The 10,914-nt window shown below is 53.2% G+C and overlaps 2 protein-coding genes across 2 annotated transcripts; both read right to left on the minus strand.

The window, feature by feature from the left end:
• Positions 1-651: 651 nt before the first annotated feature.
• Positions 652-1,649, minus strand: CCM_03326 (dienelactone hydrolase family protein; the record flags this gene model as incomplete). The annotated part of the gene is made up of 4 exons (XM_006668477.1): positions 652-981; positions 1,057-1,204; positions 1,266-1,475; positions 1,528-1,649. 4 exons carry the CDS (start codon positions 1,647-1,649, stop codon positions 652-654), a joined length of 810 nt encoding a protein of 269 aa, XP_006668540.1.
• Positions 1,650-6,757: 5,108 nt separating this feature from the next.
• CCM_03327 (uncharacterized protein) lies at positions 6,758-8,179 on the minus strand (the record flags this gene model as incomplete). Its single annotated transcript, XM_006668478.1, has 5 exons — positions 6,758-7,024; positions 7,073-7,123; positions 7,223-7,605; positions 7,678-7,834; positions 7,910-8,179. 5 exons carry the CDS (start codon positions 8,177-8,179, stop codon positions 6,758-6,760), a joined length of 1,128 nt encoding a protein of 375 aa, XP_006668541.1.
• Between the last annotated feature and the right edge of the window lie 2,735 nt (positions 8,180-10,914).

Here is a 10,914-nt window from a genome sequence, read left to right on the forward strand (position 1 = left end):
TCACCGCTGCGGACGACGGCTGGTCGCAGTACGTGGCCATGCACGACTCGGTGCTGTCGCCGGCGGAGGCGCGGCGGCTCGTGGCGACCGAGGGCGGCCCGGACCGCCGGCTCGCGCACTTTTACGCCCTCTGGTGCCTGCGCGAGGCGTACGTCAAGATGACGGGTGAGGCGCTGCTGGCGAGCTGGCTCGGCGAGCTGGAGATGCGCGGCTTCGCGCCGCCCGGGGAGGGCGAGGACGAGCTCGAGGTGTTTCTGGGGCCGGCGGGCGGGGAGAAGGTCACGGATGTGGATTTGCGCATCGAGTGGTTTCTCGGCAAGCAGTACATGATTTCGACGGCGGTGCGGAACCCGGACCCTAGTGTGCCGCTGCCGCTGGGCACTTTTGAGTTGCTTAATCTTGAGACGATTTTGAGCAAGGCGGAGGAGCTCGAGGCTACAAGATAGAAATGGGGGAAGCATTGTGAGACAGGTAGGCAATTGTACTCATGGCGCTGATGGAGTACTCCGTAAAGGGGCTGCAGACGTTGTGAGACACGCGGTTTACTGCTTTATATTTCGGGTCATATATTCTGCTTCAAGATATATCTGGTCCTTTGCAAGGTCCCTCATGCGCTAATCGCAGAAGATCTCCCCCATCATTCTGGACAATCTACAGGTGCTTGCCAAAGAACTGCAGCAGGGTCTTGTAGCCACGCTCGTACTCGGCCTTGACGCGGTCGTCGCTGAGGTTGGCGCGGGCTGCCATCCAGCCGTGGATCTGGTCGGCAAACGTCTCGATGTGCTTGGGGACGGTAAGGGCATCCTCAAACTTCTTGACATCCTCGGCGGGCTCGTCGCCCGACGCAAGCAGAATAAAGGGGACCTTGATACCGGGCGCGTCGGCGGCGTCGACCATGGCGGGGTGCACCGAGGCAGCAACGGCAAACGGGTTGGAGGACTCCTTGGCGGCCAAGGCGACAGCCTTACCACCCCAGCAAAACTATAGCATCCAGAGTTAGCACTTTCGTTTCCATGTCCATGATTTCGACTCGTCGCAGATCGCATGTGTGCTTACGCCGAGGACGCCGGTGGCAGCGATGGAAGGGGTCTGGGTCTTGATCGCTTGGACGTAGCCCGGGAGGGCGGTCGAGGCGCTGGTTGGAGGGTGCTTTCCGAAGAAGGCGCCGAGGTCTTTTTTCTTCTGCTCCGTGTCGGGAGGGTACCTGTATCAGTGTTGGCGTTGAAGCGCGCTTCCGGTGAGGGCAAATGATTTGTATCTCATACCACTCAATCGGGCAAGGCTCGCCCTTGAAGAAGTCGGGGATGTAGACCTTGTACTTTTGCTCGCCGCTGTGGGCAAGAATGTCCGCGCCCTGGAGAGTCTGCTCAAAGTAGCCAAAGATGTCGTAGATGATGACGATGGCCTTGCTGGCGTCGGCGGGGCCGGTGACGTCTTGGGAGCATTCATTAGCATCGCGACCGGTGAATAAACGGCTAGTTTGTGTCGAATATGTTCTGGAAATAGAGGGGTCGGGATTGACTGTACGTACAAGTCTTGTAGCCGCCAACTTCTTCGTACTTGCCCTTGGCCTTGTAGCCCTTACTCACGATTGGGGGCAGGTTGCAGCAGGCCGCGGAGTGACCGGAGGTGGCGGGCATAGCAGACATGATGAAGGGTCTGCGATGATTGTTCTGTATATAGACTGCACCAGATGGTGCTTTCGGCTTAGCGGATAGGTTCGTAATGTACTGGGCAATTCGGTAGTCGCAGAGCCGGCGTCGGCGCGGGGTGAAACCAGAGTCCACCGAAGCGGGCAGCTCTTCTAGAGTACATACCTTCAAGATCTTGGTATAATTGAATTGAGAAGTTGAACCTCGAGAGAAGAGGACGAGACCAGGGGCTTAAGAAGGGGAAAAGGTGCAAAAAAAAAAAGGTCGCACCCGTCGATGATGGTGATCGAGGGAGCTATGGTGGGGTTTTGAGGGGTTACCAAGTTGGCGGGGCCTCGGGAGTGCGGCTTGATGATGTCACTCGATTCATCCGGATGGCGGCAACTTTGATCACAACATCGCTTTGTAGAGCTATTATGGATAGCTGCTGTAAAGCTGTACTTTCTACGGGTTTTATATGGATTTACACAGTATTACAAGGTTTGAATCGGAAGCTTCCCCGCGATGAGCAGGTGGGGTTAATGCAAGCCACATGAGCTTCCTTGCGCAACATCATAGAGATCACCTGTTATTATTATTTGGGTCTTGTGTTGCCTCGATCGAAACAAACCATATTGTTTTGACTAGTCGATGCCTACCAAAGGGTTTCAGCCTCTATACGTGTGACAAACGCAATACTGGCCATGTGCCCTTGCCGAAATCGTGGTACTAGCAGGAGGAGGTGAATATAGTGGAAAGAATAAGAATAAGCAGATAATAGTAAGAAGGGAAATTACAACAACAGATTACGGAATATCGATAGAGTTCGAGATGTCTTGTCGTTGGGAAGTGGTTATTTTGTCAGTCTATTTGTCATGTGCAGGGTGGATATGATTGATTCCTTGGACCTGTGTGTTTTCGCGCATTTTCTGGAGTAGACGTGCCTCTGACAAGATCGGCCACGATAACGCCTTTTTGAGTAGAATACTGGATGGTTATGTGCTCTTGGTGAGGTGGGCCGTCGAGGGCGAGTCTCTAGGTCCCTTTCGTGTGAGACTACGTGAAACTGACGTCTTCTTGCTGCCTTTTACCGTTGTCAACTTCCCATGACTCGTGCGGCTGTTTGTTTTACGTAAACAGCATGATAATGAACCACAGTCGTATATATAGCTGGTAGAGCTCAGAGCGAGCAGTTATCCGTGAATTGGGTTCGTTTCCGTAGCAAACACGCTCCCGCTTCACCAGTCATCAGCAAAGGGAATAGTCAACAGTGGTCGCCCTTTCTGGGCTTCCGCGTACAACATGTGTTCTGTAGAGATTATTTTGCACCTCCCAACTGTTCCGACGAGTAGCTCCTCAATGTACGATACTTCTTCGTTGGCACAAACGTGCTCCCGGACGCCCCCCGACGTCGCCGCCCAGAACGCCACCGTCGCCCATGAGAGAACAAGAACCCGAATCACGTCAGAGTTCTGCGCGTTTGTGTCTCACAGGATACTCCATCTTGTCAGATTTGAGTCATGTTATTGTAGGACTTATAAGGGGCCATCCGTGCTTCTCACGTCGTTTCGAACCATGGGACAGGAGGCTCAGAGGGCGAAGGAATTCGCCACAACCAGTTAGCCCTTACTTTCTGTCCACGCTTCATTTTCCAAGGATGGCACAAAAGCCCTCGAATGACTGCCCAAGTCTGTTCCAGTTGTTCCGTGGACGATTGAAGAAGGAGGCGGGTTAGTGACGAGTCTTAACTCCTTCCCTTTGGTGAGGAGACGCGTCGTCGAAACATGGCACTGCCGAGTTTTCTTCCGAACTCTCCGACTTTTACTTATTTGGAATTATCGGGTCAAAGAGAGACCGTGTGTTCAATGGGAACCGTGCGATCAACCTCAATCCCTACATTCAATGTTTGGCAGTACGGTGTCGAAATAAGCGGCGTCAAAGGTGGTTAGTAGCACGGGTGTCTATTGGACCGCCTGCGGGGTAGCAAAATCTGATTGTGCAAGTGTATGAGCTCGGCCGTACTTGTTTTGGTCCTTGATTTCGGTCCCTCCAGGAAGCCTCGCTTAGTCCGGACAGGTGATGGTTACATCTCGTGGCTGTCAACGCGAAGACGGAGCTAATGCAAGGCGCAAAAGTTAGACGAGAGGCTGAACCTTGAATGGCCAAAATACCATGGCGGAAATAGCATTTCAGCTGGCGCCAGTTTCCCTGTTTCCCCATCTCCTCGGGCGAGATGGACCGAGCACTACTGACAGGCGAGGAGAAAAAGAGGCATAGCCAAAGCAACCAAGTGGTCGGGAATTGAACCAAGCTGGGCTAGGGTAGCGCATCCAACAATGGCTCGGTGGGGGAGTGGCGCGGAGTTGCAGGTGGGATTGACACGGGGGGGAGCCGAACGGTGGCGTCTGATGGCGGACCGAGAGCAAATTTGCAAGTATTTATAATGACGAAAGAACAGGCGAGACATTCATACCAGGAAATGAACGTGGACAGCTGGGGGGAGCCTGTCGCCGTTGAGGCTTCCGTCAAGTAGCAGCTAACTACCTAGCCGGAGAAGGGTCACGGCAAAGTTGCTGGTACCAGTAGGTTGCTTCAGGCCGGTCTTTCGCCGTACCGTACCTTGTTTCAAGTTCAGGAAATAGACGTGCTGCTCCTAACTCGTACTCTGTACTGAGCTAACGGCTCGGTGGTCGCGGTTGAGAAAGAAACTCGTCACTTTTCCCAAGTGGAGAGGGGGGAACAGACGAATACCCGGTTTGCTGGTCACAGTCCAAGAAAAGCTTGGTCTTCTCTGTGTTGTGTGGGTTACATGGCGTGGGAAACTGACAGTGCCGGAATGAACGAGTCGACCCTTGGCTTCGTGCATTGTGTCCAAGGGATGTGCGGGCGTAGCGCAGATGCGTGTGCGTCCCAACCGGCATGATCCCTTTGTTTCATTTATCGGTATCGAAGGGGGTTCGACGCGCTGAGGGTTTCCCCGCGGGCAGGGCTGATAACCGCCGCCAGGCGATCACAGAAACAACTTGGACGTAATTTCGTCAGGGCAACAAGCATCCCCTACATCGAAAACCGGAGGTGCGCAGGGCCGCGTCCACTGGCAAGTCACCGGTTTCATTGCCACTTGGAACCGATGGTCTCGTTTGGTTCAAATGCCGAAGAAGCAGGCGCGAACCTTAGAAGAGGAAGAGGAGAGGGCGCCGAAAGGAACTGGGTTGAGTGAGTGGTTTCTGCTCATGTGCACCACCGCGGCGGATGCTCTTTTTTTTTTTTTTTTTTTCGCTGTACCGCAAAAGGCGCTAGCCAAAACCCTGGAACCATGCCAATTCTGCTTCATCCGTTCGGGTCCTTTCGCTTGGCTCTCGGTGCGCTGCGCAGGGGAGTTAAACTAACATCTACCCGCACAAACTAGCGATTGTATTATTAGGTGTAGTTGGGTAGCTGGTAAATACGTACACACCCTGGCAGCGTTGGTGATGATCATGTGGCCTCGACGTGCTGTGGGCATCTGGCAAAATCTGGCAAAGAACCGAGAACGCCCACTTTCTACTCGCCACCGCTTTAATTTAATAGTTATGGAGTTGTGGAGGCTGCCAGATCAGAGTGGTCTGGAAATCCGTTTTTATTTCTCTCCAGGAAGACCTCCGCGTGGGCTCACAACCCAGGATTGCATCTATTGACCCTTGCAACGTCTCGGCCAAGGCCCATTACGATAACGCAGAGTCTGCCAGGGACTAGATTGGAGAGGCTTCGAGGCGATTTTGAGGGTGGCTTTGGCCCAGTCTGTCTGTGTTGATGCTTGAAGAACAGCGGCGCTTCCGCTTCAGACAGCATCTCAGTCCATGTACGATAACTCCGAGTTGTCAAGATTCCCGCTGTGATGCACGGCAATTCTCGGTCGTGAACGCGCTTCAGTCGCATCTTCCAAACCTGGTGCGCCGCAAGGGCCACAATCATCCCAACCCCATGCATGCAGGTTGTCTGCTGAAGCCCCTCCAGACCCTTGTCCATCCACCTGCCATATCCACCATGCATAGATGCATGGGCGCGCATGTACATATGTAGTTGCTTTGTCAATGTCATTCATTGCATTCGTGCCATTGCGAAGCCTGGGAAGAATGCGTTCCAGGCGTCTTTGTTGTAATTGGAAAACGAGCCGTGGACGGGCATGCATGGCTCGCTGAGCGCGCCAAGCACTGGGCGCTACGCTTATGGGGGAAGATACTTGAAAAGAATGGTTTTGATTGGTACATGATTCATATCTAACAGAGCTGCCCATTTCACTTGTGGCCCGTCAAACTTGGCCGGCGGAGGTGATGCATCTCAAGTTTCCAACGTATTGATTCTCCTTCCTCTTGCCCTAACAGCAAGACAGAATTCGCATTTCGCCGTCTCCCCCATTTCCATAACCCTGCGCCGCGGGGTTTGCCAAAGACGTGTATCGTGTATCGTGTATCCGTGCCGTCTTGTGGTGTGGTCAGTGGAGGCGTCGCCGATGCCTGACCATGCCTGCATAGACAACCCTGCCTACGTATTGCATCTCGATACGCAGAGGCCATCACGGTGGGGGGTGCAACCTGGGCGTTTCCGATGCCCCCGCTTGCCTGCATTTTTGCCAACAACATGTGAAAAACCCTTTGACGGACTCGCACCGCCGAACAACAGAGGTTGGGTTGGCAAGGCTGTCGCGGCCCCAGCGCACCTGAATTGAGGGCTTGTCAACCGTGACTTCCATGACCCTGGCCCTTTTGGTCGCTTGACTCTTTCCCAGGCCCCAACAATCAATCATAAGTAGCGCACCAACCACACCAGGCCGCTCTCGGCGCTGGAAATCATGCTTACAGGGGTTGTCTCAGGTGGCGCTTTCCCATGGTCATCGCCAGTCTCCAGCTGGGCGGGAGAGAGGGCTGCCAATAGTTTTGTAGTAGTCATAGATACGAGGCTTCAGCCAATTGGCCGTGCTGGCTCGCTGCCAGCTGAATCTCGTATACTTGGTAGGTCCATCTTGTTCGCAGGCAGGATATGGGGACCGTCTCGGCTTCAAAAACGTCGTGTAGGGCTTTGTACATTGTAAAGGCGCCCTACAGCCATCATTGACTCTGTGTCTTGCATGACAGCGCCGGCGCTCGTCAACATTCAACAATAGGTTGCCAGAATCGTCCAGGCTGGTGTGCCTCCGAGTGGTCGCCAGCGACGGCGCACTTGGCGCAAACGTGGTTGGGTGAAAGGGATGGAAATGCGCAATCACGCGCTGGTAATGATATCGTTTCGTTCTTCGGTTCGTGTCGCGTTCGAACCGTTTGCCTGTCTGTCACGTAGGCGGACAGGTGTAGCCAGCCGCTCCCCTCGCGAGGCGCCGAGGTGGCGGCGGCATAGTTGGACGAGGAAAGCTCAAGCTAGTCGCAAGGCGTTCCGCAGTAGCCACAGCAGCGGCCTGGAATCACCCAAACTTCTTTGCCGGCCAGGGCGCAGGTCGGGCATCTGGTGCCGGGAATCTGTTGACACGCGGAAGCGCGGGTCAGTCCAGGGATTCAAGGTAGGCGCATGGTGTCGCATGCTGCATATGCGAGCCATGTTGGTTGGATAGAACGTACCTTGGGTCCAAAAGACAAAACACCATCGATATAGGTTGCTTCAAGCATCGCAGGAGCGTTGCGTGGCACACTCTGCTCTTCCCACCCAGGGCAGGGTTCGCAGGGAAGGGTTCTGGCGAGGCGGTGGGGTGGAACCATTGTTATAGGTGATGTCAGAACAACGAAATGGGTTGTAGTGGTGAGAGCAACAAGAAAGTTTGGAGCAGAAAAGTACAGGTTGTAGAAGAGACTGGAGCAGAAGAGGTAGGCAGCGAACAAGAGTTTATAAGATCGAGAAGTGCAAGATTGCAGGATGTTGAAGTGATTTCTCAATGGCTTGCCAGGTAGTTCTGAGATGCTAAGGGAGTGGGGGCCGATGCCATTTATGGTTTTGCGAATTGCGACTAAAAGCAAATAAAGGGTGTACAGAAAATGAGAGGGAAAAAAAAAAAAAAAGGCGACGAGGATTGGCACACGGCCTTTTCGGGTCATTAAGCGCGGTGGAACCCAGACTTCTGGGACAGACAGGGCGGGCGTGACGGGAATGGGCGACCCAAGACTTGGGGATTGAGTGGACTGGCCATGGTATCTGACGATCGGGAGCCAGGCGGGCGGCCGAGGTCTCGGGCGGTTCTACGAGCGGAGCCTAGAGTCTGGAGCAGAGGTGTGTGTCATCTCACCTGTAACCAGCTGTAGGTTGTAACTAACTACTGTAGGAATATGTATAGGTGTGACTGTCAGACTGTGAGACGCCAGGTCATTGGCGAGGACCAGTGTAGGAAGCAGACGGATACTGGTGCGAGGACAAAAGGCGGTCATGGTGATGCACCAAGTTGCACCGGATGAGATTGTGTCTGCTATATTGCGATGTGTGTTGCTCGATCGCCTGTGCATCTTGGTGTTACGTATACCCGAAAAGCTGGGAGCGGCCAAGGTTGCGAGCCGCAGTCGCCTGCAAACCATGGGCTTGTGCCGCATGGTACTGCATGTATGATGTATGATGATGTTACGCAGATCTTTGTACGGTTAGAAGGAGAGACCTTGACCCTAGAATCCGGTCCTACGGGATGGTCGCATGCACGCCGTGCAGCAGTCACAAACACGACCTCAAACACGCATACGATGCTGCTAGAGAACATGTTGAATCAAGAGCAATGAGGAAACAGGCAACATGCAGCACAGCTGGGGCAGCTGGGGGGGGGGGGGTGTGGTGGAAAGAGAGAGTAATCAACCGCGGTGATTACTCCTTTAAGCCGACCCGTCACGGATCTTTTGTATTGCTTCTGGCCCCCCATTTCGGGTTGTATGAATAAAGGCTGAGAAATCAATTGGGTGCAAAGAAGACAAAACAACCTGTTTTGCCTTGAATGCGTGAGAAGAAGGAAGATTGGAGATATGACCAGGGTGCCGTACATCAGCAAGTGGATAGCACGACCAAATGCTAGGGAAAAGAGGGCTTTGCAGCTGCACGCCTACAAGCCTCAAAAAGCCACCATGGGGGGAAGACCAACCGAATGCTCCATATTGGCTCTTTTCTTGTGAGGCAAGCCGCATTATTGGTCTGCCGGGATATTGACATACCGGTACCAAACTAGCTCGGGGGGTTGTCCACTTGTCCAAAACCCCCCCCCCCCCCCCTGTCCAGTGTTGAAATGCGGAAACAAGCACGGCGAGTAGAGGAAACGAAAAAAAGCCCCAATGCGAGACATGAACAATGAGTCGAGAAAGGAAAAATGGCGAGGTAAAAATAACGCCAGACAGGGAGGGATGAGGTCATGTCGGCGTGCAAAGTCACAGCTGAGGGTGGCATTTTGGAAATGTCATGGCCGCGCTCGTTGGCTCAGCCTCACTATGTATTGGCACAGTTCTTCTTGTGCTGTTTGTGATGCCAAAGGAAGACAGTTGCAACTTTCTCGTCATTAGTCTTACATGGTAGTCGACGGGGCGATTGTTCGAGGTGGCTTCCACTCCGCCGATCTCTCTTCCTTTTTTTATTACCGTCTCACCGAGTACCAACTCCATTCAAGAAGAAGAAGTCGAGACCTTTTTTTGGTCCTGTTTCTCGCAACTTTGTCTCGCAACAGTGCAACAATCTCCATGTTGCCCTGTGGCGTGCTCATTGCACACGGGCTTTGTGTTGCGTACGCGCGAAAAAGCCAACATCCGGTCGCCGAAGAATGACGGGAGGAGGGGTGACAAGGGGTCTTTTGGTGAGAGGGGGTGACGAGAGAAAAAAGCCTTGCCCGCCGGGGTCTTGTATTTTTCTAATCCTCTTGTTGATGACAATCGTTCAAGTGCGAGCGAGCGCTCTGTTCGGCGCACATTGCCCCTTGCGGTTGACACCCCACTGCGTCTAGAGAAGGCGTTGGCGTAGTCAAGATGTCGAAAAGAATTTCTAGCACTAACTATAATAAATGCCGTTCCAAGCATGGCATGTTGGCTAGATTGCCGGTCCGACTGATCAAAGGCTAACACGCTCGGTTCGGGCTGCAGACCAAGTAGGTAAGTAAATGGTCTTTTTTTTTTTTCGCCACAAACCGACAACAAGGTTTCTGTAAGACGACGGCAAACAAATATGTTTCTCACTAGCTTGTTTACGCCACTATCAAGACCTTCTTGTTTATTAGTACATGACCGCAAATAACTCACCTCAACTGTGCCTCCCGTGTCGCATCGCGGAGCCACTTGCCAAAACTGGGAGCGAGGACAGCAAGAGTTGCAACTACTACACCACCACCACCACCATCCCACCACCATGGTACTGGGTGCTTTCCAAGCCCTACCTCGCTAGCCCCCCCTCCATCAAGCCCAGCTTTTGAAGAGGGATGTCAACTGAAGGGTGTCAGATCCTAGCAGCGGGGCGGCCTTGAAGCATCGATTGGGTATCAGAGCCCCAACCAAGCACTCGGGAGAGAGCAAAGCTGCCAACGGACGAGAGCGGTAGGGGGTGTGTGGCTCCTGTAGTGACGTTATTGGCGTCGTCTTTTTTTTTAGACGGGGGTTGCTTGCATCCGCCTGGCTGCGTTTTGGGACGGATGATGCAGTTGCCGTGCTTTGTCCGAATTATTGCAGTACGAGTAAGTTGACTCGTGGGAAACTGCAGATCACGGTACCCAAGCTTAGGTACAGTAAGAGCACGAAAGAGCAATACGAGCAGTGTGTCAGTGAATAGTCAGATCGAATTGAAAGGGTTGGAGTTAGTGGCGGACGGCATGACCGTCATCACCAGTCTCAGCTCAGGGTGACTCTGAGCAGCAAATGCAATTGCCGGTTCCCTGCTTTGCTCATTTTTGATAATAATAAGCCATTCTGAGTTCCTAGGTCATTCGTGCGGCTGCTGGGTCACAGCCAATGATGGCAGTATGGCGCACAAATGATTTTCTGTTGCTAGGTACTAAGCTGACTCCGTACAGTGGCTCGATGCAGCCCAAGTGGCATTTTTCGCGAGGGCCTTTCGTGTTGAATCACTGCACCTTTCCCGATGTCAACCATCCAGTTCATCTGCATACAGACCCAGAAAACCCATCTGCCACCAGGAAGTCCATGTCGAAATAAATAGGGCGGCTGTCTACCTTTACCTATAGGATGGACTAACGTTGGTAGGACCACAGTGCGACGCCAGCTGGCATGCAAACGACCCCCGAGTCAAAAAAGCTTTCCCCCATTCCCTAGAAGAAGCGACTGTACAAAATTCCAAACTGCATCAAGAGACA

This window comes from Cordyceps militaris (assembly GCF_000225605.1).
Source record: "Cordyceps militaris CM01 unplaced genomic scaffold CCM_S00002, whole genome shotgun sequence".
NCBI classification, from domain to species: domain Eukaryota; kingdom Fungi; phylum Ascomycota; class Sordariomycetes; order Hypocreales; family Cordycipitaceae; genus Cordyceps; species Cordyceps militaris.